Raw genomic sequence first — 24,187 nt, 5'->3', positions numbered from 1 at the left:
CTCAGCCAGAAGCCTGTTGAGCACAGTGGCAGTGGCAGGAGCCTCTCCTGCCTCTGGCAGTGCCAAGGATGTCTGACTGTGGGCTTAGGACAGGGATGGGCAACCTTTTTGTGAGTGCGTGCCAAAACCAGCAAAATCTCTGACTCACAATTCTTCTGCGTGCCAACCCTAATTTTTTGAGAACATGGTATGCCTACTTGATATCTCTTAAGGTGTACGTATGTTAAGAACCTTGAAGAAGTAATAAAATTCATTAAAACGACAAAAACACAGTATATGATGATGAAAAATACATTTATTTTTTAATGTATACATGTAGACTGATAGTCCGACAGAAAACTTTGTGACTCCGTTTGATGTTATCAGTGGGACTTTTGCTGCTGCATCACTGATGACAGAGATTTTACATCAGGTTTATATTTCGTGAGCTTCAGAGATATGCATGAGCTACTACTTTCATCCGTCAGGCTACTCCTATTACGAGACTTAACAAAATTCATCACTGAGAACAAAGATTGACAGTGTATGTGGATGAAACCAAAACACTGGTCGGGTCTAGGAAGGCAGGGAGAGTTAAGGCGGAGGCATAGAAATTGCTCTTCCCCTCTCTTGTCAGTCCATGTCTATGGTCGTCAAGATAACTTGTTATTGGATGTGAGGGTTATCTGGCTGCGACATTTGTCACCCCATTGATTGCCAGGGTTGATTCGGCTGATCTGGCTGGCTAGGCAGGTGTCCCCCTCCTTCCTCACCGATCCATGTGCGTCTCTCCTGAGGCTGTGCGCTCGGTCAAAGAGGACAAACTTCCCTCCAGAGGAGAGGATTGGTCCTCTGTCAAGGGTATACGAGTAGCTGCGCTCCCCTGCTAGAACCTCCAAAACAAGCTCTCAAGATAACTTGTTATGTAAAATTATTTATTTATCTAAGATGCACCTACACTGAATTTATCTGAAAAATAAAGTTGATGTTAAGAAAAAAATTGTAAATGGAAGATTATAAGAGAGGGTTCCGTGTGCCAGCAAAAGTTACTGGCATGCCATGTTTGGCACGTGTGCCAGGGGTTGCCCACCCCTGGCTTAGGGCTTAGGCCCACTCCCTGAAGGGAATGGGCCTAAGCCATTAGTTGGACATCCCCCGAGGGCTCCCGGATTGCAAGAGGGCACAGGCTGGGCTGAGGGACACCCCCCCCATTGTATGAATTTCGTGCACCAGGCCTCTGGTCCTATCTAATAAAAGAGTAATATGCAAATTAATTGTCACTCCCTCACTCCGCCAGTCACAAAGATGGCGGCGGCCATGGAGCTGGAGTGAGCAGGAGGCTTAGGTTGCCCCCGACGATGGAGGAAACCAAGCTTCCCGCCTGCCCTGGCTAACCCTGAGCTCTGCTCAAGGCTACAAAGTTTCAATTATAGAAGATAAATAAATCCCAGATACCTGCTTCCAGCCAGCCTGGCCTCCCCTCAAGGAGGGAACATGGGTTGCCAGATAAATAAATCCCAGATACCTGCTTCCAGCCCGCAGCCGTGGCCAGCCTGAAAACGGCCCTCAGCCCCTCACCCGGCTGGCCAGGCACCCTAGTAGGGACCCCACCCTGAAGGGGCTGTGGCCAGCCTGAAAACAGCCCTCAGCACCTCACCCAGGCTGGCCACACTCCCATGGGGTGAGGTCCCCACTGTGGGGCGTGACCAGCCTGCAAACAGCCATCAGCCCCTCACCCAGGCTGGCCAGGCACCCCAGTGGGAACCCTCACCCAGAAGGGCGTGTGGCCAGCCTGAAAACAGCCCTCAAACCCTCACCCTGGCTGGCCAGGCACCCTAGTGGGACCCCCCACCTTATCCGGGACACCCTTCAGGGCAAACCAGCTGGACCCCACCCGTGCACCAGGCCTCTGTCCTATATAACAGTGGTTCTCAACCTTCCTAATGCCGCGACCCTTTAATACAGTTTGTCATGTTGTGGTGACCCCCAATTTCATTGTTACAAATTGAACATAATTAAAGAATAGTGATTAATCACAAAAACAATATGTAATTATATATGTGTTTTCCTATGGTCTTAGGCAACCCCTGTGAAAGGGTAGTTTGACCCCCCAAAGGGGTCGCGACCCACAGGTTGAGTACCACTGCTATATAATAAAAGGGTAATATGTAAATTGACCCTAACAGCAGAACGATTGGGAATGACTGGTCACTATGATACACACTAACCTCCAGGGGGCAGACACTCAATGCAGGAGATGCCCCCTGGTGGTCAGTGTGCTCCCACAGGTGGAGCTCTGCTCAGCCACAAGCTAGGCTGTTCGCTGCCATCACAGCGGTGGTGGCTGGAGCCTCTCCCGCCTCCTCAGCAGCCCTAAGGATGTCCGACTGCAGCTTAGGCCTGCTTCCCGCTGGCAAGTGGACATCCCCCGAGGTCTCCTGGGCTGCCAGAGGTATGTCTGACTGCCAGCTTCGGCCTGATTTCCCGGGGAGAGGCCTAAGCCAGCAGGTGGACATCCCTTGAGGGGTCCCAGACTGCGAGAGGGCACAGGCTGGGCTGAGGGACCCCCCCCCCCCCACCCCGTGTGCACAAATTTTTGTGCACCGGGCCTCTAGTTATTAAATAAAAGTGGCTGAGAATTTTTCAGAGTTGATAAAAGGTAACAGTTCTTATATATCGTGGAAGTCCAGTGAATCCCAAGAAGGAGAAATAAAATAAGCCCTGACAAATTAGAGTGAAAATACAGAAGACCAAAGACAGATCTTAAAAGCAGCTGGAGAGAAACAACAGATTGCTATACAAATGTTTTTCTTTAGCAACTGATTTCCCAGAAGCAACAACAGAAGCTATAGGACATTGGAATGCTATCTTCAATGTACTGAGAGAAAATAGCTGTCAGCCTTAATAAAATAGAACATGTATTCAGTAAAACTCTTTCAGGAATGACAGCAAAGTAAAGACATTTTCAGTCCCTCTCCTCCCCCTACACACACAACCAGCAGACCTCACTGAAGTAGATTTAAGGGACAGCATTCAGGTAGAAGGAAAGTCATCCCAATGGGAAGCCTGAGAAGCTTTTTTTTTTTTCCTTTTAAATATATTTTTATTTATTTCAGAGAGGATGGGAGAAGGAGAGAGAGAGAGAAACATCAATGATGAGAGAGAATCATTGATTGGCTGCCTCCTGCACACCGCACACTGGGAATTGAGCCCGCAACCAGGCATATGCCCGAAGCTGGAATTGAACTGTGACCTCCTGGTTCATAGGTCAATGCTCACCCATTGAGCCGCACTGACCGGGCCCTGTGATGCTTTTTAATGACTACAGTATGTTTTATCAAATAGATTCTATAAATCAGACTCTATTGGATGTTTATGTTGTTTTCGTTTTTCATTTTAACTGAAGTTACACTGAGTATGTTTATTCATGTATTATATAGAGTAAATAATAGAGAATACATCTTTTTACTAGAAACCCAAATTACTGGGTCAAAAAAAGGAATGAGTATTTTTATGTTTCTTGATACATATTGTAAAATTATTTTTCTAATTTATATTGCATCTGGAAGACTATGCTGGCTTTACAAATGTGTAAGTGTGTGATAGGGCCAGTTTTAAATGATGAAGATTAACATTTCTTACCAGGTTTTGACTTAGTTATATCTTTGACAAAAATGTTCTATCTTATTACTCTCCCATTGTTATGAAAAGTGCTTCCTTTTTTTTTTTTATATATTTTATTGATTTTTTACAGAGAGGAAGGGAGAGAGACAGAGAGTTAGAAACATCAATGAGAGAGAAACATCGATCAGCCGCCTTCTGCACATCTCCTACTGGGGATGTGCCCGCAACCAAGGTACATGCCCTGACCGGAATCGAACCCGGGATCCTCCAGTCCGCAGGCCGACGCTCTATCCACTGAGCCAAACCGGCCTCGGCGAAAGTGCTTCCTTTTTAATTTTATTTTTATTTCAGAGAGGAAGGGTGAGGAAGAGAGATAGAAACATCAATGATGAGAGAGAATCACTGATCGGCTGCCTCCTGCACTCCCCCTCACTGGGGATGGATCCCATAACTAGGCATGTGCCCTTGACTGGAATCGAACCCGGGACCCTTTAGTCTGATGCTCTATCCACTGAGCCAAACCAGCTAGGGCAAAATGCTTCCTTTTTAATAGAAGTGAAATACTGTTGGCTGGAGCGACTTACACCAAAAGCTTGTGGGTTCGATTCCTGGTCAGGGCATAAACCCAAGTTGTGGGTTTGATCTCTGGTCAAGGTACATATGGGAGGCAACTGATTGATGTTTCTCTCTCCCTTTCTCTAGCATCAATAGAAACTTACCCTCAGGTGAGGATTTACAAAAAAAGAGAGAAATACTAACTGAAATGTATTCTTTAATAATTTTTCAATTTTCTAGAATGTAGTCTTTGATTTTTCTTTATCTTTTTCAGTTTATTAACAAATACATAGTCCATTTAAAGAAATGTCAGGTAAATATTTAGTTTTTGTTTTATTATGAAGGAAAACTTTTAATGCTGCTACTTTTTTTGTTAATCCTCACACGAGGATATTTGTCTATATTGATTTTTTTAATTAAATCTTTATTGTTCAGATTATTACAGTTGTTCTTCTTTTTCCCCCCATAGCTCCCCTCCACCCGGTTCCCACCCCCTCTCCATCCTCCCCCTCCTCCCCCACTGTCCTCATCCATAGGTGCACGATTTTTATCCAGTCTCTTCTAGCATCCCCCACACCCCTTCCCCCCCCCCCCCAAGAATAGTCAGTCCACTCCCTTTCAATGCCCCTGATTCTATTATAATCACCAGTTTATTCTGTTCATCAGATTATTTATTCACTTGATTTTTAGATTCACTTGTTGATAGATGTGTATTTGTTGTTCATAATTTGTATCTTTACCTTTTTCTTCTTCTTCCTCTTCTTAAAGGATACCTTTCAGCATTTCATATAATACTGGTTTCATATAATACTGGTTTGGTGGTGATGAACTCTTTTAGCTTTTCCTTATCTGTGAAGTTCTTTATCTGACCTTCAATTCTGAATGATAGCTTTGCTGGATAAAGTAATCTTGGTTGTAGGTTCTTGGCATTCATCACTTTGAATATTTCTTGCCATTCCTTTCTGGCCTGCATAGTTTCTGTTGAGAAATCAGCTGACAGTCGAATGGGTATTCCCTTCTAGGTAACTGAGTTTCTTTCTCTTGCTGCTTTTAAGATTCTCTCTTTGTCTTTTGCTCTTGTCATTTTAATTATGATGTGTCTTGGTGTGGTCCTCTTTGGATTCCTTTTGTTTGGGGTTCTCTGCGCTTCCTGGACTTGTAAGTCTATTTCTTTCACCAGGTGGGGGAAGTTTTCTGTCATTATTTCTTCAAATAGGTTTTCAATATCTTGCCCTCTCTCTTCTTCTGGCACCCCTATAATTCGGATGTTGGTACACTTGAAGCTGTCCCAGAGGCTCCTTACACTATCTTTGTATTTTTGGATTCTTTTTTCATTTTGCTTTTCCGGTTGGGTGTTTTTTGCTTCTTCGTATTTCAAATCTTTGATTTGATTCTTGCGATCCTCTAGTCTGCTGTTGGGAGTCTGCATAATATCCTTTATTTCAATCAATGTATGCTTAATTTCTAGTTGGTCCTTTATCATAATCTCGAGGGTCTCACTAGATTTCTTGAGGGTCTCATTAAGTTTGTTGGCGGTTTCTAGAAAGTTCTTGAAAAACCTTAAAAGTGTGGTTTTGAACTCTATATCCAGTAGTTTGCTTTCCTCCATTTCTGTCATTTGTGACCTGTGTCTTTGTCTCCACATTTTTTATGCTTCCCTGTGTGGGTAGAGTGGCTTTGTGTGCTGGGTGTCCTATAGGGCCCAGTGGCTCAGCCTCCCCAATTACCTGAGGTAGACACTCTTGGTGCACCCCCTTGTGGGCTTTGTGCACGGTCTTGTTGTAGTTAAGCCTTGATTGTTGTAGGTATCACTGGGAGGAATTGACCTCCAGGCCAATTGGCTGTGAGAGTCAGCTGTGTCTGCAGTGGGAGAACTTCTGTGTTGAAGACAACCTTATGAGGCAAGACTTGCTTCAGTGGGGCTTTGGTGCTCACTGAGTCTGCCTCCTGAGTGTGTCCCTTATGGATCTGAGGAGTTGTAATTGGATGGTCCCACTCTGACCACTGGGTACACTGGCTCTTGGATCTAAGGAAGTGCTAATTTAGCCTCTGTCTGAGGCTACCCAGCAGGAGCTACAAAGAGATCTGCAGATTCCCCTTCCTTGTTTGGGGTTTGGAGGTGCCCAAATGAGGTCCAGCTGTGAAGCAATGCATGCTGCTGTGGGGCCTTGGGCCTTCTTTTGGAAGTTCTGGGTCTGTCTGGTCCAGCTACAGTTTGTTAGGTAATTTTCAGATTGCAAAGGGCCAGGGCATTCATATGCAAAAGCCTCTGCTGCAGCTTGGGTGGGGCGGGGTCCCAGGGAATCAACAGGGTGGAACAAGCAGCTATGGCTGATCCTCAGCCCTGCCCTAAGGGGCCCCGCGTCTCAGTGTTCTGGTAATCGCTGCAAGCACCCGAGAGAGAAAGCCGCCCTCAACTTCTGAGTTCTGCCTGCTGCCAGACAGTCCAGTCTCTACCTGTATGAGTCTGGGTCCCCAGAGACTCACCCAGAAGTGGAGTTCAGAGCAGTCAGGGGCTTGTGACTCCCTCCTGATTCAAAAAGACAGCTGCGTTCTCAGTCGCCAGCCCCTGCCATGTGCTCCTCCGTACCTCTGCACCTCCTCTGGGTCTCAGTGTGCTTTTCTCTTTCCTTCTAGTTGTAGAATTTCCACTCAGCCAGCCTTCCTGTGGTTCTGGGTGATGTCCGTTTTGTCTTTTAGTTGTATTTTTGAATTTGTTGTGGGAGGCAGCAATTTCCGGTGTTTGCCTATGCTGCCATCTTGGTTTCTCCTATATTGATTTTTTAGAGTAGAAAGGAGGGGGAGATATAGAGAGAGAGAGAGAGAGAGAGAGAGAGAGAGAGAAACATCTATGTGAGAGAGACACATTGACTGGTTGCCTCCAGCACGTACTTCAACCAGGGCCAGCAACCAGGGTACATGCCTTTGACCAGGAATTGAAGCCAAGACCCTTCACAGTCCATAGGCCAGCACTCTATCCACCAAGACAAACCGGCTAGAGCTACTTTCTTTTCCAGCTCTGTCTATGCCACATTATAGCAACAGGGTAGAAATTTGTTTATTTTATTTTATAATAATTTTGAGATTATGTTTATTAAAGCTGGGGACAGTGAAACAGGGAAGGGCTTAGGATAGAAAAAGCAACAGGAGAGAGCCTAGGTGGGGCTGCTCTGGCCCACTGGAAAGTTAGAGAAAAGGGCCTTGGATACAGGTTCAGGGAGTTAGCCTGGGTTGAGCTGCCACTGCCCATTTGCTTCCCTGGTTGCAAGTCTTGTGGTGACCCTTAGAGTTTGGGAAATGCACACCAGTGGGGAAGAAGAGGGGGAAGGGAAAGGCACAGGCATGCTCCTGAGAGGGAGAATGTGCCAACAGTATAGAAGTTTAAATAGTGGGGTTTTTTTTAAGACATTTGTGTTTTTTTAAAATAATGTTTTTATTGATTTTTAGAGAGAGAGGAAGGGAGAGGGATAGAGAGAAAGAAACATCTATGAAAGAGAGACATAGATTGACTGCCTCCTGCACACACCTTACTGGGGATCAAGCCTACAACCTGAGCATGTGCCCTGACCGGGAATCGAACCAGGGAACTCTTGGTTCATGGGCTCAACCACTAAACCACACCAGTTGGGCTAAGTTATTCATTCTTAAAGGGAAAATGTACTGTTTTGGGGAATTCTGTATTCTAAGAACTGAATATAAAAAGGTGTCTTTTTTTTTAACCTTTAACCTTTCTGCTATTTCAGGTGCAAGTGAAAGTGTTGGGAAACATATGCTTGAAGCCTGCAACAATAATCTGGAGATGGCAGTCACAATGTTTTTGGATGGTGGTGGAATCGCTGAAGAGCCCAGTACCAGTTCAGCAAGTGTCTCCACTGTTAGACCACACACAGAGTATGAATTTCTTATTTCTTGTTAGGAGCAACCCCCTGCCTGTTACTGTTATATTGAGTAACTGCATTTTTATCAGGTTAATTCTCAGTATTTGAAAAAAAAATTATAGTTGAGAGCATCTGGAAAAGTGTCAAATAGAAATTTTTATACTGATTTTAAATTCTCGAAAGCACTGTTATGTCTTATCTATTATTTAATCCTCAAAAGAATCCTGTAGGATGGCATTATTACCCATGTTTTACAGTTGAGGAAACAGAGGCATGGCCATTTTCTCAAGTTACACACACAGCATTTAAGTAGCAGATATGGAAGTAAAACCCAATAAAGTTGAGATTTCCCAATTCTGGATTTTCTTACATTGTCCTAGGAAAGTTTTGAGCTGCCGTGAAAAAATTTTGAAAAATAATTCTAGTCTTTTATACCGTAGTTAGGTTATTAGAAGCACCTACTGTATATGGCACTATATAGAGAATAGTCATAAATGTTAAATAGAGTTGTTATTTTTTGCCCTTTATATTTGATACCAATGAGAGTTTGAAATGAATACCTTTTGGGCAAAATTCCAACAGTTTTTGGAAAATATTAGAAATGAATGTTACTCAAAGAAACATTTAAAACAAAACAAAACACAAAATTTAAAAGATCCTTAAGACTTAATACTCATAATAGAGGAATCTCTTTAAATAGGGATAGACAGAAGACATGGATTTTATTTTTACTAAATTAGACAGATTTTAGAGGCCAAATAACATTCAGGACATTTTTTCCTCTTTTATTGATATAGTTCCAGGTTCCAGAGTAATATCGTTTCCACATGAAGCATGAACTTTAGAGATCATTATTAATATTTTATAAAGTTCTTTTCTCTCTCAATCTTGGCCATGTAGTTCAGGTGTGATATCCCATTCTCTCTCAACTTAGCATGCAAATCAATATGAAAACATCATTAATTTTATAGAAACTTGGGTAACAGTTATTCACAGCAGATTTGGGAAATACCTTAATTGTGTTTGAAATAGTTTTGATAAATGAATGTTTTTCCCTACTGAATTACATTATAATTTGACTTAGATTATTTGTATTGCTAATTGGTTAACATTTGGTAGTGGCTTCTAATTCCTAAACTGTAATTTTCACTCTTTACAGTTCACCTTATTCTATTCCATTCTTCCATCTTGTTAGGTTGTTAACAATTTGGAACAGATAACCTCAAATATGTAGTAATCAAGTCTTTCTATAGAGGGACAACTACTGATTGAAATAATTATATATGTATATGTAAAAGTGAGGTATGCTAATAATGGAAAGATTTATTTAGGTAAAAGATGTCTTTTAAATTATTCGTTTTCTTAAAATAATGACCTATTTTTCTTTGATGGAAGAGGATTAAGAGCTTCCTCTTACAGACACATTGTTCCTTCAGATCAATGAAATTCTGTGTGTAAGCAGTGAATGATAATCTAATAGGAAAAACTATTAACATAATTTTGAATTATCCTTTATTCTTCAGTCATTTGTCTTATTGCATATTTCTTTGTGTAGTTATTTGATTACAGGATGTTAGTTCTTGTTGACAAATGAATATACAAACCTTATTTCATAAAGTATGTTTTGGATTTTCAACTCTCAGATATCAAAAAACAGGGCCTTCAGTTCAGCTATTATTATTAGACACATCTGAATGGAAAACATAGGGCCTAACTTAAATTAACATTTATTGTAAGCAGGAAGATAATAAATTTGGAACTTACTATTTGCTATGAAAATTAATCAGCAGAATTTAGTATTTGGGTTAAAACTATAAAATAAACTAATATTTAAAGGAACATACACCATTTTAACAGTATATCTAAAGTATTTTTTTACCGGAAGAGATAGATTATTAGTAAACTCTATAGAGGTAAACTTTGAAGAGTTTATAGGCTTTTATAAGAGGAGTAATTACTTTTTCTGTTTTGTGTATAGTAGGATCTACTTAATAAATAATTCAGGGCAATACCTGTGTTGGCCATCTTCATAACTACATAAAATTCACTGCATGTTTGTTTAAGCTTATTTTACTATATCAGTGTAATTTAATTACTTATTTGATATGGTAGTAATAGTGCTTTCATTAAGCCAATATTTTTCAATTAAATTTTTTGCCTGATTTTTTTTTTTTTTAATTCCCTCTCTTTTTCTTGGGAAGAATTTAAGGTAGAGAACTTGAGAGGAAAGGGGAAATAACTTTTTATTTTTGTTTGTTCTCTTCCTTTGTAAATTATTTGAGATATCTGTGCCATGTACTTTATTCCAGTTGATCTCTATATGGAAACCATCTAACAATCATTTATCACTGTGGTTCCTAAAATTCACTAAGATTGGTACTCATTTTACTTATTAATTTGAATGCATTCACAATAGTTACAGAGGGAACAGGTAGCAAAAAAACTGTTTAATTTTGATATTTTCCCACTTTTTTTAATAGAGAAGAAGTTCGTGCCCCAATTCCTCAAAAGCAGGAAATATTGGTAGAACCAGAACCTTTGTTTGGTGGTAAGTTTCCCTTTTTTCCTTAGTTTTGTTTGACTTTTTGTTGTTTCTAGGATTTTAATGAAGCAATCAGAAGATGTGAAGGCTTGCTCAAATTGTTACTTCAAGTATAGAGTCAATTCTTATCTTGTAATTCTGTATTCTTTTTAGGAACGTTGTACAATTGATCTTTCCAAGGAGTGAACTAGATTAAAACATTGATATTTGTTACAGGAAGCCAAAGAGAGTAAAATTAACAAAAAGAACTGCTGCCTTATAATGGAAACCAGTCAATCTCTCATTAAAGATGCCAATTATTTTATGTTCTGGATATCTACCTGACTGTCATAATCTTACTGTCTTGATATGCCTTACATTCACTCTTTTTTAATTTCTAGACAAGCTATTCCTATTTTGAACAAAGGAGAAATGATACCTTATCCATGTAAAAAAAATTTTATCTATCTGGGTGCAAAGAAAATATGGTAGAAAATAGGAGGATGTTTAACCAGATTTAAAGAAAATTTATAGTTTTAGTCTCATAAACACTTATTTACCTTCTGTGAGCCAAATATTGTAGACATTAAAAGATATATTAAAAAATTGAAGATAAAGTAATCTAGTTGGGTAGACAAATGCATAGAAATCTATATAGTACATACTGAGGACAGTAATGCAGAGAAATAGGCCTATGAAAAGTTTTATAGCTAAACTAGACTAAAGGAGAACAAAGAAAGACAGGGATGAAGAAAAGCATATAAACCATATCTTTTTAAACATTGAATTTATTGGGGTGACACTGGTTAATAAAATTAAAGGTTTCAGGCGTACAGTTCTATAATACATCATCTGTATATTGTATTGTGTGTTTACCACCCCAAGTCAAGTCTCTTTACATCACCACTTATCCTCCCTTTACCCTCTCCTGTCTCTCCCCATCATCTGTCTATGAGGGTTGTTTTGTTTTGTTTTTTACTTAATCCTTTTTTACTTAAACCTTTTTCACCCAGACCCCTGCTCCCTCCCCTCTACAGTTGTCAGTCTGTTGAGTCTGTTTCTATTTTGTTCGTTAGTTTTGTATAAACCATATCATTTTTTTTTAAATATGTTTTTCATTGATTTTAGAGGGAGAGGAAGAGGGCGAGAGAGAAACATCAATGTGAGAGAGAAACATCCATCGATTCATTGCCTCCTGCAAGCCCCCCACTGGGAATCCGAGTGAGCATCCTGGGTTATGAGCGCTGACCTGGAATCCATCCTGCGACCTTTTGGTGCATGGGATGATGCCCAACCACCTGGACCACACAGGCCAGGGCCATATCTTTTGATTTGAAAAAGCACCTTAGTTGAGAGGTGGTTTTTTTTTTTAAAGATTGATCTTTAACTTTGGAGTTTACTGTAGCAAGAAATAAAGTGATATACTGTTTCAATTCAGAAATAGAGATGGAAGGAAGAAAATGATAAGATCTGAATATTGAAGTATAATGTGTGCTTTCTGTGTTTGATTTAGCCATTGTGTTGTTAATATTCCAGAATAAAGCAAGTAATAATTTTTAAAAATATAAATGTTGTGAATAGATTTTTAGAGCCAAGGAGTAATACCTTGGGAGCTTTATCTTTTCTTTATTGCAAGGAAGAAGGCGAGATCTTTGAGTGGAGAAAGACAACAGGAAATAGATTTTGTGTTGTTTATTATTGAACAGAGGCAAAAGAGTTCCCATTTGAAATCTCACTTTCCTCCTTTTATCTCTGGTTTGATATACATTAGGAAGAGGATGAGAATGGCTTTATACAATTAGGAATTCAGTCCAAACTGTTACTATTGTTCCTTATTATAACTTAAGGAAGGTCTTTAGAGAATTATTTCTTTTTAGGACAGTATTAATTTAAAGTGTGATTTTAAAAAAAATATATATTTTTTATTGATTTCAGAGAAGACCTTAGGGAGAGAGAGAGATAGAAACATCAATGATGAGAGAGAATCATCCTCCTGCATGCCCCCACTGGGGATCAAGCCCAGAACCCTGGCATTTGCCCAGATGGGGAATTGAACTTGACCTCCTGGTTCATAGGTTGATGCTCAACCACTGAGTCACACCAGCTGGGCTAAAGTGAGATTCTTAAAATGTGGTCAGGGGTTTCCATTACCTTTTCAGGGTGTCTGTAAGATCAAAACTATTATTATATTCATATAATGCCAAGAAGTTACTTGCTTTTTTCACTGTGTTGATATTTGGATTGATGGCTCAAAAGTAATGATGGATCAAACTGCTGCATCTTAATTAAATCAGGGTAGTGGCACCAAACTGTACTACTTACTACTCATTGAATTCTTCATTGCCACACACTTGGAGTTTTTTTAAAAAGACAATTTTGTTTAATATCTTGATGAAGCAGTAAAAATTAATTTCATTTAATCTTAACCCTTGAATACATGTTTTTTAAACTATTCTGTTTGATGAAATAGGATGTGTGCACAAAACACTTCTGCATATTGAGATACTGTGGTTTTAAGGAAAAGTTCTTGTACAGTTGTTTGAGTTGCAAGCTAAATTAGCTGCTTTTTTCATGGGACATTACTTTTACTTGATTGCTGACAAACTGGGAATTTTTTTTTGTTGTTGTTAATCCTCAACAAGGATATTTTTTCCATTGATTTTTTTAGAGGGAGTGGAGTAAGAAACATCATCATGAGAGAGACACATTGATTGGTTGCCTCCCACTTGTGCCCTCACTGGGGCTGGTTATTGAACCTGCAACTGAGGTACGTGCCCTTGACCTGGTGTTAAACCCACAACTGTTCAGTACTCTGGCCAATGCTCTAACCACTGACCCAAACAGGCCAGGGCAACATTTTTAATTTTTTGAGGAGCCTCCATACTGGTGCATCAATCTGCATTCCCACCAACAGTGCTGTTGGTGGATTTATTGATAGCCATTCTTATAAGTGTGAGGTGATATATCATTACTAAAGGCCCGGTGCACAAAAATGTGTGCACTCCGGGGGGTCCCTCAGCCTGGCCTGTGCCCTCTCGAAGTCTGGGACCCCTCGGGGGATGTCTACCTGCTGGCTTAGGCCCGCTCACCAGGGGATTGGGCCTAAGCTGGCAGTCAGGCATTCCTCTGGCAGCTCGGGAGCCCTTGGGGGATGTCCACTTGCCAGCGGGAAGCAGGCCTAAGCTGCAGTTGGACATCCTTAATGCTGCTGAGGAGGCAGGAGAGGCTCCCACCACCACTGCTGTGCTGGCAGCCATCAGCCTGGCTTGTGGCTGAGCAGAGCTCCACCTGTGGGAGCACACTGACCACCAGGGGGCAGCTCCTGCATTGAGCGTCTGCCCCCTGGTGGTCAGTGTGTGTCATAGTGACCAGTCATTCCCAGTCTTTCTGCTGTTAGGGTCAGTTTGCATATTATCCTTTTATTATATAGGATAGAGGCCTGGTGCACGGGTGGGGGCTGGCTGGTTTACCCTTAAGGGTGTCCCGGATCAGGGTGGGGGTCCCACTGAGGTACCTGACCAGTCTGGGTGAGGGGCTGATGGCTGTTTGCAGGCTAGTCACAGCCCCTTCAGGGTGTGGGGGGTCCCTCTGGGGTGCCTGGCCAGCCTGGGTGAGGGGCTGATGGCTGTTTTCAAGCTGCCCACAGTCTCTTCAGGGTGAAGGAGTCCCTCTGGGGTGCCTGGCCAGCCTGGGTGAGGGGCCGATGGCCGTTTTGAGGCTGGCCATGGGCCCCGGCGACCCAAGCTCCCAGCCTCTCCTTTTTTGCTTTTTTCCTTTATTTCTGAGATTTATTTGTCTTCTATAATTGAAACTTTGTAGCCTTGAGCGGAGATGAGGGCCAGCCAGGGCAGGTGGGAAGCTTGGCTTCCTCCATCGCCTGGGCCAACCCAAGCCTCCTGCTCGCTCCAGCTCCGTGGCTGCAGCCATCTTAGTTGAGTTAAATTGCATACTCGCTCCTGATTGATTGGTGGCGTGGCTCGAGTGTAGCAGAAAGATGGTTAGTTTGCATGTTTCTCTTTTATTATATAGGATGGTTTCAATTTGCATTTCTCTGACAGTTAGTGACATTGAGTATCTTTTCATATGTCTGTGGTTCATCTGTATGTCTTTTTTGGAGAAGTATCTATCCAGGTCCTCTGCCTTTTTTTAAAAAAAATATTTTTTTTCAGAGATGAAGGGAGAGGGAAGGGGGATAGAGATAGAAACATCAATGATGAGAATCACTGATCAGCTGCCTCCTGCATGCCCCCCACTGGGGATCGAGCCCACAAGCCAGGCACATGCCCCTGATCAGAATCAAACCCGGGACCCTTCAGTCCACACACCAGTGCTCTATCCACTGAGCCCTCTATCCACTGAGCCAAACCAGCCAGGGCATCCTCTGCCATTTTTTAATTGGATTGTTTGGGGGGGGTTTTTGGTGTTGAGTTGCATGAATCCTTCATAAATTTTGGATATTAACCCCTTATCAGATGTACCATTGACAAATTGCTTCTCCCATTTAGTAGATTGTCTTTTTGTTTTGTTGATGGTTTACTTTGCTGTGCAAAACCTTTTAAGTTTGATATAGTCCATTTGTTTATTTTTTTTCCTTTGGACAGACTATGGTTATTTAGATTTAGGCATTGGACAGACATTTTTTAAAATATAAACAAAGCCTGTTATTGCTTCAAGGCAAACAACTGATATTATTTGTTACCAGTAATTTTTTTTAAAAAGCTTCATGCCGAGCCCTGGCCGGTTTGGTTCAGTGGTTAGAGCGTTAGTCTGAAGAGTCTTGGGTTTGATTTCTGATCAAAGACATGTCTCTTGGTTGCAAGTTTGATCCCCATCCCCAGTTGGGACATGTGTGGGGGACAACCATTCAGTATGTCTCTCTCAGATTGATATTTCTTCCTCTCTTTCCTTCCTTCCCTCCCTTCCTCCTCCTCCCTCCCTTCCACTCTTTCTCTAAAGATCAATGGAGCCCTAACCGGTTTGGCTCAGTGGATAGGGCGTCGGCCTGTGGACTCAAGGATCCCAGGTTCGATTCCGGTCAAGGGCATGTACCTTGGTTGCGGGCACATACCCAGTAGGGAGTGTGCAGGAGGCAGCTGATCAATGTTTCTCTCTCATCGATGTTTCTAACTCTCTATCCCTCTCCCTTCCTCTCTGTAAAAAATCAATGAAATATATTTAAAAAAAAAAATAAAGATCAATGGAAAAAATATCCTCAGTTGAGGTTTTTTATTTTAAGTTTTCAATCAGAAATTGTAATTTAGAAAGTTTATATCCATGATTGTGAGCTTAATAGTGCCTCACTTTTTTTAAAGACTTTCTGATGAGATGATTGGTGACATTAAAATGGTGATTTTTAAAATATTGCATAATGAAATGGTTAATATTTGAATTGTTTGCATAACTCAGTGAACATATTTTATTTTTAATTTTTTTGTTAATCCTCACCTGAGGATATTTTATCATTGATTTTTAGAGAGAGTGGAAGAGAGAGGTTAAGACAGAAAGAAACATCGATGTGAGAGAAGCACATCGATTAGTTGCCTCCTGCATGGGCTGGGGAGGAGCCTGTAACCAAGGTATGTGCTCTTGACCCTTCAGTTCATAGGCCGACGCTCTTATCCACTGAACCAAACCGGCTAGGACTGAACAGATAATTCCAAAAGATCAATACATGATGTTATAAAACTGTACATAGGCAAAAGATCTACTCATATTGGATTGCATATGTATATAGAGAGATTAGATATCTACTGCTGTGTAATAAATTGTTCCAAAAGTTAGCATTCTGAAACAACAAACGTTTGTTATTTCTCAGTTTCTGTGGGTTAGGAATCCAGGTGTAGTTTAACCAGGTGCCTTTGGTTAGTGTCTTTCACAGGGTATAATCAAGGTATCAGACTGAGCTACACTCATCTCATAGCTTGAATAGAGAAAGACCTCTCTTTCTGAGCCCACTCATGTGGCTGTTGGTTGGTTGGAGACATCAGGTCCCTATCAAAGAACAAATGAGAGAGCCAGAGAGGGCTTCCCAAATGGAAGCCACCACCATCTTTTTAAATCTAATCTTGGAAGTGACATACCATCCAATCCTATCACCTCTGCCACATTCTATTCAATCCTGCTCATACTCAGGATATCCACATATAGGTTATGAATATCAGGAGATAGAGATAATTGGGAGCAGTCTTAGAGACTGCCTACTCCATAGGCCTATCGACTTTAATGGAGCAGATATGAAAAGTTCATTAATGAGATATCAGATTCTAAATTGCGACCATTGGTTGAATGTTGGTGTAGAATCAGAGGAATTATATTAAAACACTATTAAAATATTCTTTTTTACAATTACATGACTATGTAAGGTTGAATTTTAATTTTCTTCATATACTTTAAAGGAATAGCAGCAGATTGCAGAATAGAATGCAGGACATCCAAAAATTCAGATATCTTCTTTTAAGCCTGTTATTAACAGATTTGTGAAAATGTGAAACAGTGTCACTCTTCTCACTAAATTTTTTTCTTCATCTGCCCCACTCTCCTAAATATGAAGCTCCTTTCAGCTCTTTTAGCTCTTTGTAGGTTAGTCTCTTTAGCGTCAGTGGCCAGCACTCTTATTATGTAGGCAGCAGAGTGAGAATACATAAGACTGATGTTTACTTTATAGCAGATGGTCTGGAAGAGCCAGGAAACCACATACTGAAGAGGCAGGCAAGAGTAATGGTTGTAGGGCTAGAGTTATTGTGGCCTTGGGAGTTTCTTGGTTAGACTTAGGATAAATAAGGGGGAAACAGGTTATGAGCCTAAGAAATAAAAGGGGTTGGGGTAGAAAACTAGCAATAAGAGGAACTAGTGAGAATCCCTCCTAGTGAGAACTAGGAGATCTAGAGCCTGAGAAAGAGGAGCTAAATTGAAGGTGGGTGGTATGGGGGGAAAAGAGAGAGTGGGAGAGGAGGGAAGGAGGCTTGGGAAGAGAGAGAGAGAGAGAGAGAGGAGACTATTAATTGGCCTGCTTTTGGCAATTTAAAAGTAGAAGAAAACTACCTTCATGTACTGCCTTACCAGTAGTAGGGTGCTGTCTTAGGTAGTTATTCCTAAGACACTCTTACTTCCTTAATTATGCTTAAAATGTATCTGATAATGAGTTTTAAGAAGGCATTCTTGAGAGAATATATTATTCCTGCTAGAAACATATATTTGACATAGGACCTCTTGATCAAAAATAATTTCAAGATTGAAAAGAATGACATTCCTTGATTCTTTATAAAGTAAGGGAGGGAGGGAAAAATAATGCAATATTTAAATTTTTAAAAATTCAATTTAAATAAATGTAATACAACTAAAATTCAATTTAAATTAAAAATTCAATATAAAACTAAAACATGAAAGTTTCTTCCTTTCTTTTTTTTTTTTTAACCAAATCCCTTTGCTAGAGATATTGTGCTTTTTTTTGTTAATCCTCACCCGAGGGTATTGATTTTTTTTTTTTTTTTTGTAAGAGAGAGGGAAAGACAGAGAGAAACATCGATGTGAGAGAAACACATCGATTGGTTGCCTCCTGCATGCGTTCCGACCAGGGCCCTGATTGGGGAGGACCCTGCAACCAAGGTATATGTCCTTCACCCTTTGGCCCACAGACTAACACTATCCACTGAGCCAAACCGGCTAGGGTGAGATACGGTGCTTTTTAAATATAAATACTGATATATGTATGTGCATAAATGATATATAGCCTGATAATGCTTTAAAGGAAAATGAGATTTTTAATGTGTGCTTCTGTATTTTTGTTTTGTTTGTTTATTTCTCAATAGTTCTTAGATAGAAAGAATTATCCTATATGATAGCAAACACAGGTTGTTGGGAAAGAAGCTTTGATATGGGATAGGGAACTTTTATACTTTCTATCTAATCTTACTACTAATCATCATTAATTAACATGGAACATTGTTCTGGTTACATGTTGGCCAGGAATGCGATAAGCCAACAATGACTATTACCCATATTGAGAGAGTCATTAAATGTCCTTATTTATTGTAATGTATGCAAATGATCTGGCAAATTTTTTTTAGGTTTGAGGACACATATAGAAAGATAACATTTTGACTATTGCTTTTTAGACTTCACCTGTAAAATACAGAGGTATCAGAAGATGGTTCTACTTGCTTTTCTGTTACTAAATCATTGTGTAACTGCAGGGAAAATATTTTCTTCTAAAATTAAATGTTTTTTGGTATTTATAATTTTACATGTATACCCATTTACTAAGTAGTTTCAAGTATTATTATTTAGAACTTAGTTACTCAAGTGTTATGCCAAAGGGTAGTCAGATCCCTTAGGTCAGCAATTTTCAACGTCGTTTATCTCATGGCACACATAAACTGATTACTAAAATTCTGTGGTGTGCCAAAAAATATATTTTTTGCCGATCTGACAAAAAAATAAGTATAGTTTGATTCACACTGGATGGCTATTGTTGTGTTGGCTGTTGTCATTTTTTTGTTTTAAATATATTTTTACTGATTTCAGAAAGGAAGGGAGAGGTAGAGATAGAAACATCAGTGATGAGAAAGAATCATTGATTGGCTGCCTCCTGCATGCCCCCTATTGGGGATCGAGCATGTGTCCTGATGGGGATTCAAATTGTGACCTCTTGGTTCATAGATTGATATTCAACCACTGAGCCATACCAGGTGGGCTATTGTTTTTTTTTTTTTTTTTTTTTGTAATTTTCACCCTAGGATATTTTTCCCATTGATTTTTTTTTTATATATATATTTTATTGATTTTTTACAGAGAGGAAGGGAGAGAGACAGAGAGCTAGAAACATCAATGAGAGAGAAACATCGATCAGTTGCCTCCTGCACATCTCCCACTGGCGATGTGCCCGCAACCCAGGCACATGCCCCTGACCGAATCGAACCTGGGACCCCTCTGTCCGCAGGCCGACGCTCTATCCACTGAGCCAAACCGGTTTCGGCTGATTTTTTTTTTTTTTTTTTTTAATATTTTTTAGAGTGGAAGGGAGGGGGAGAGACAGAGAGAGAGAGAAAAAAACATGGATGAGAGAGAGACACATAGATTGGTTAGCTCCCACACGCACCTCGACCAGTGCTGGGTTCAAGCCTGCAACCAAGGTACATGCCCCTGCTTGGAATCAAACCTGAGATCCTTCAATCCAAGGTCCAACACTCTGAGCAAAACTGCCTAGGGCTATTGTTATCATTTGACAATCTAAGGGAAAAGAGGTTAGTGCCCCTCACTAAATAGTCAGACATTGCATGTTTTAAAAATTCTTGTGACACACTGGTTGAAAATCACTGCCTTAGGCTAACCTGAATTAGATATTGGCAACATTTGCAACTTCATTTCCATGGGAGTCATCCGCAAAATCATCTTTCTTCTTGTCTTTTACACAGGTTTGGTCAAGTCTCTTTAACAGGACCTTAATTTTCTCATTTGTAAAACAAAATCATTGGGCTGAAGATGGTTGAGTTAATTCTGTATGAATTATTTGAAGGTTTATAAAACACTTCATTTTTTTTGAAGGGGGACACCATTATGAATCTATGAGTGTTTTAAATAAATATGTATAGATAAGGAAGTTTTTAGAATTGTTTCAAAATTAATGTTTAAATTTTTGTTTAATTCTATTTTTACCCCTTAAAGCTCCTAAAAGACGGCGGCCTGCACGTTCAATATTTGATGGTTTTCGGGATTTTCAAACTGAAACTAGTAGGTATCTATGAATCAGTTTATCCTCCCTCTGTCTGTCTGTCTGTCTCCTTGTCTTCCCCTCCTTTTCTTTTCCCTCTCCCACGCATAAAACCACAATGTGGAAAAGTTCCTATACACTCCCTAACAGGTCAAGTTCTTAGTTTCATTTATATACATTTTTTTTTTTAAATTTTAGGGAGAGAGAGATGAAAACATCAATGATGAGAGAGAATCATTGATTGGCTGCCCCCTGCACACCCCCTACTGGGGATTGAGCCCACAACCCAGGCATGTGCCCTTGATTGGAATCGAACCCAGGACCCTTCAGTTCGCAGGCTGACACTTTATCCACTGAGCCAAACTGGCTAGTCTATATACTTTTTCTTAAAAACAAAAAGATGATTAATATGAGGTCTAATTACTTTGAAGAATCACCTTATTTTAAAAGTAAAATTATGAATTCAGTCTGTGATTGTTTCTCCAGAACTGATTTGTTTTAAATTTTAAACTACTCGGTGATAGAAGAAGAATAAGAAAAATGAAGGTAATGTAAAAATTTAAGTAATTTACAAACTTAATGAGCTTTTGAATGAGCACTCAAATACTGACTATAATAAAGTAAAAAACTGATTACCCTCAAGATCCTAGTATCTGTCAGTGAACACAATGGGGAATTGAAAAATATAAGAAAAAGCCACACCCAAAGCAGCCAGTATTAACATTTTGGCTACAGTTGTTTAGAATAGGTTTATATATTTCTGTGGAGTAAGTTAGAATGAGAATCTTGACTTTACACTTTTAGAGGAATTAGTACTGATTTAGCAATGGAACTGTAAAGAAAAGGACAGTTATGTTTGAGAGAATATATGAGAAATTCTTGGACCATGTTTGATTTTGTAGTTGATTTATAATGAGCTCATTGAAGCACAAGGAGGTCTTGTAACTTTGGAGAGTGTTAAAGGGGAACCCAAACTGACTCAGGTTATCCAGGGAATCCTGTGCCCTGCCAGGAGAGGGTGATAGCAGTGGTCATTCTTGCTATTGCCAGAAACTTTGAAGATTGGGAATATAGCTGGAAACTACAGGTAAATTAAGATTACTTTTAGAACTAGATAAATGGAGTTGAAAGTTTTCTCCTATACTAAAGTTAGTTTTTATTTTTTTTTATTTTATTTTTTATGAGTGAAAAAGATTATTTTATTTTATTTATTTATTTATTTATTTTTTTAATTTATTGCTTAAAGTATTACAAAGGGTATTACATATGTGTCCATTTTATCCCCCCGCCCTAGACAGTCCCCTAGCCTCCCCTATCCCCCAGTGTCTTATGTCCATTGGTTATGCTTATATGCATGCATACAAGTCCTTTAGTTGATCTCTTACCCCCCTACCTCCTGCCCCCCAACCCTCCCCGGCCTTCCCGCTGCAGTTTGACAATCTGTTTGAGGCAGCTCTGCCTCTGTATCTATTATTGTTCAAAAGTTTATAATGGTCTCTATTATCCATGAATGAGTGAGATCATGTGGTATTTTTCCTTCATTGACTGGCTTATTTCATAAAGTTAGTTTTTGATATGTGAAGGAAATATTTTGATTGTGAGACTAATATAAATTTCTGCTTTTATCCTTATCTTTTGGTAGAAAGCCACCACTAAGTTTTAAGACTCCCTCCCTACCTTGCTTTGTATTTTTTTCAGAATTAGCATTTTATATTTGCATTTTGATGTCAAGTACATTGTTCAGTAATTCTTGCAATTGATACATGTCTTTTATATTGTTAGATTTATTCCTTTCATGGTTAGTTGAAACTTCCTCATCCTTCTGTGTTTCAGTTCGGCAAGAACAAGAGTTAAGAAATGGAGGAGCCATAGATAAGAAACTAACTACCCTGGCAGATCTGTTCCGGCCACCCATTGATTTGATGCATAAAGGCAGCTTTGAAACAGTAAGTAGTTGGAAATTCTAAGCTCTAGTTATGAATTCTTCTGCGTTTTCAATGCCATTTTTTTTTCTAAGAGAAAAAAAGTTTTCAGCATACTGTATAGAAAATTGGCATCCTAATAAGTATAACATGAGGGATACCTAAAAGGTTACATTAATTTGTGTTTGTATCAGCAGTATATGAGATTGCTTAATGAAAGCATTTTATTAGCCTGTGTGATGGTATTTTAGAATCTATGCCATTTTGATAGTTCTTTTATATCTTACTTTTTTAAAGTTTACATATCTTTGATTACTACTGAGAATAGTGTACATGTGTTTGTTGGCTATTTGTGAATTGTTTGTAGGTATCTTTTGCCCACATTTCTAGGAGGTTCTTAGTGTATTTTTAAAAATATATATTTTTATTGATTTCAGAGAGGAAGGGAGAGGGGAAAGAGAGATAGAAACAACAATGATGAGAGAGAATCATTGATCGGCTGCTTCCTGCACAACCCTTCAGTCTGCAGGCGGACGCTCTATCTACTGAGTCAAACCAGCAAGGGCAGTGTATTTTAAAAGAATATCTCTGTAGTTTCAGAATACATTCTGACTTACTTCTTGGCTTTAACTTGGTTAATGCCAAAGAAAAACTTCCCAGAGCAAGTTTATTTTATTATTTGCTGAATTATAAGCTAAAGGGCAGGAAGGATGTGCATCATTTTATTTTGGTAAATCTTGGGACCTAGTCTCTGGCATTTAATAGGACCTAGTATTTGTTAAATGACGGAATTTAGTTAGGATTTTAAATATTCTTCTGTTGAGGTGTTCAAACAGCTTGCTTTTATGTATTGAGTAGCTTGTTAATGCTGTTTTGCATTAGAATGGCATTTGCATTGATGTAAATCAGTTAGGTTTAAGATTAAGTCTTACCTGTTAGAATAAAGTAGGCCAAACAATAACCACAAAAATGATGTTGGTAGCTACAGCTATATATTTGAAAGTGAATTATGATTGTTTTTTTTCCTTGACATACTTTTACACTAGCCTAGATGAAGTATTTAGGGTAAGAAATTTAACCATAAGCTTGCTCTTCTGTTTTAATTTTCTGAATTGTAAAACCTGAAAGTGTTTGGCTGCATGTAACAGAAGATCCAAATGATGATCTTTTGGATGGTGATTTGACCAAACAAAGGTTTCTTTTGCCCAGCTGGTGTGGCTTAGTGGTTGAGCGTCAACCCATGAATCAGGAGGTCATGGTTTGATTTCTGGTCAGGACACATGCCTAGGCTGCAGGCTCAACCCCCAGTGGAGGTAGGTGGGGAGGGGCAGTGCAGGAGGCAGCTGATCAATTATTCTCATCATTGATGTTTCTCTCTCTCTCTTTCCCTCTCCCTTCCTCTCTCTGAAATCAATGAAAACAACTTTTTTAATAAGGGTTTCTTGCCCTAGCTGGTTTGGCTCAATGGATGGAGTGTCTGCGGACTAAAGGGTCCTGGGTTTGATTCCGGTCAAGGGTACTTACCTTGGTTACAGGCTCCCCCCTGGCCCGGGTCCTCAATGCAGCCAATCGATGTGTTTCTCTCACATCCATATTTCTCTCTGTCTTTCCCTCTCTTCCGCTCTCTCTCTAAAAAATAAAAATAAAAAAAATAAATTGAAAAAATATCCTCTGGTGAGGATTTAAAAAAAAGATTCTTTTTGTCATCTAAAAAAGTCTAGAGTTGAGGGAGTCTTTGGTGTTTATCAGCTCACATATGTCAGGTTAGATACCTCCTCAGTTTTCTTCATCCTTCCCTCATGATCTTAACATGGCAGTTGCCTATACTTTCTAGTGTTCCAGGCGCTTGTCTGCTTATCCTTTCTAATGTTCTGGTGATAATATAGCCACTGAGAGAGAGTAGCAGCAATGTGAAAGACAAAAATGATCTGAGTTTGTTTTGACATGTTTTCCTTTTCATTAGCTTTTGAGCTGCTCTAGGGCTTAATAGATAACTCTG

At 39.7% G+C, this 24,187-nt stretch overlaps 1 protein-coding gene across 1 annotated transcript in view; it reads left to right on the top strand.

The window, feature by feature from the left end:
- The window catches only part of UBXN7 (UBX domain protein 7), an 87,457-nt gene that overhangs the window by 28,523 nt on the left and 34,747 nt on the right, over positions 1-24,187 (top strand). The window contains exons 2-5 of the mRNA XM_036352032.1: positions 7,902-8,049; positions 10,517-10,584; positions 20,221-20,286; positions 22,100-22,212. Coding sequence (XP_036207925.1) covers positions 7,902-8,049; positions 10,517-10,584; positions 20,221-20,286; positions 22,100-22,212 — 395 coding nt within the window. The remainder of the gene's footprint in view (positions 1-7,901; positions 8,050-10,516; positions 10,585-20,220; positions 20,287-22,099; positions 22,213-24,187) is intronic.

The sequence above is a fragment of the Myotis myotis genome, unplaced genomic scaffold (genome assembly GCF_014108235.1).
Source record: "Myotis myotis isolate mMyoMyo1 unplaced genomic scaffold, mMyoMyo1.p scaffold_m19_p_2, whole genome shotgun sequence".
NCBI lineage: Eukaryota > Metazoa > Chordata > Mammalia > Chiroptera > Vespertilionidae > Myotis > Myotis myotis.
The sequence above is the reverse complement of the archived record's forward strand: the minus strand, read 5'-3'. Positions and strand labels throughout refer to the sequence as shown.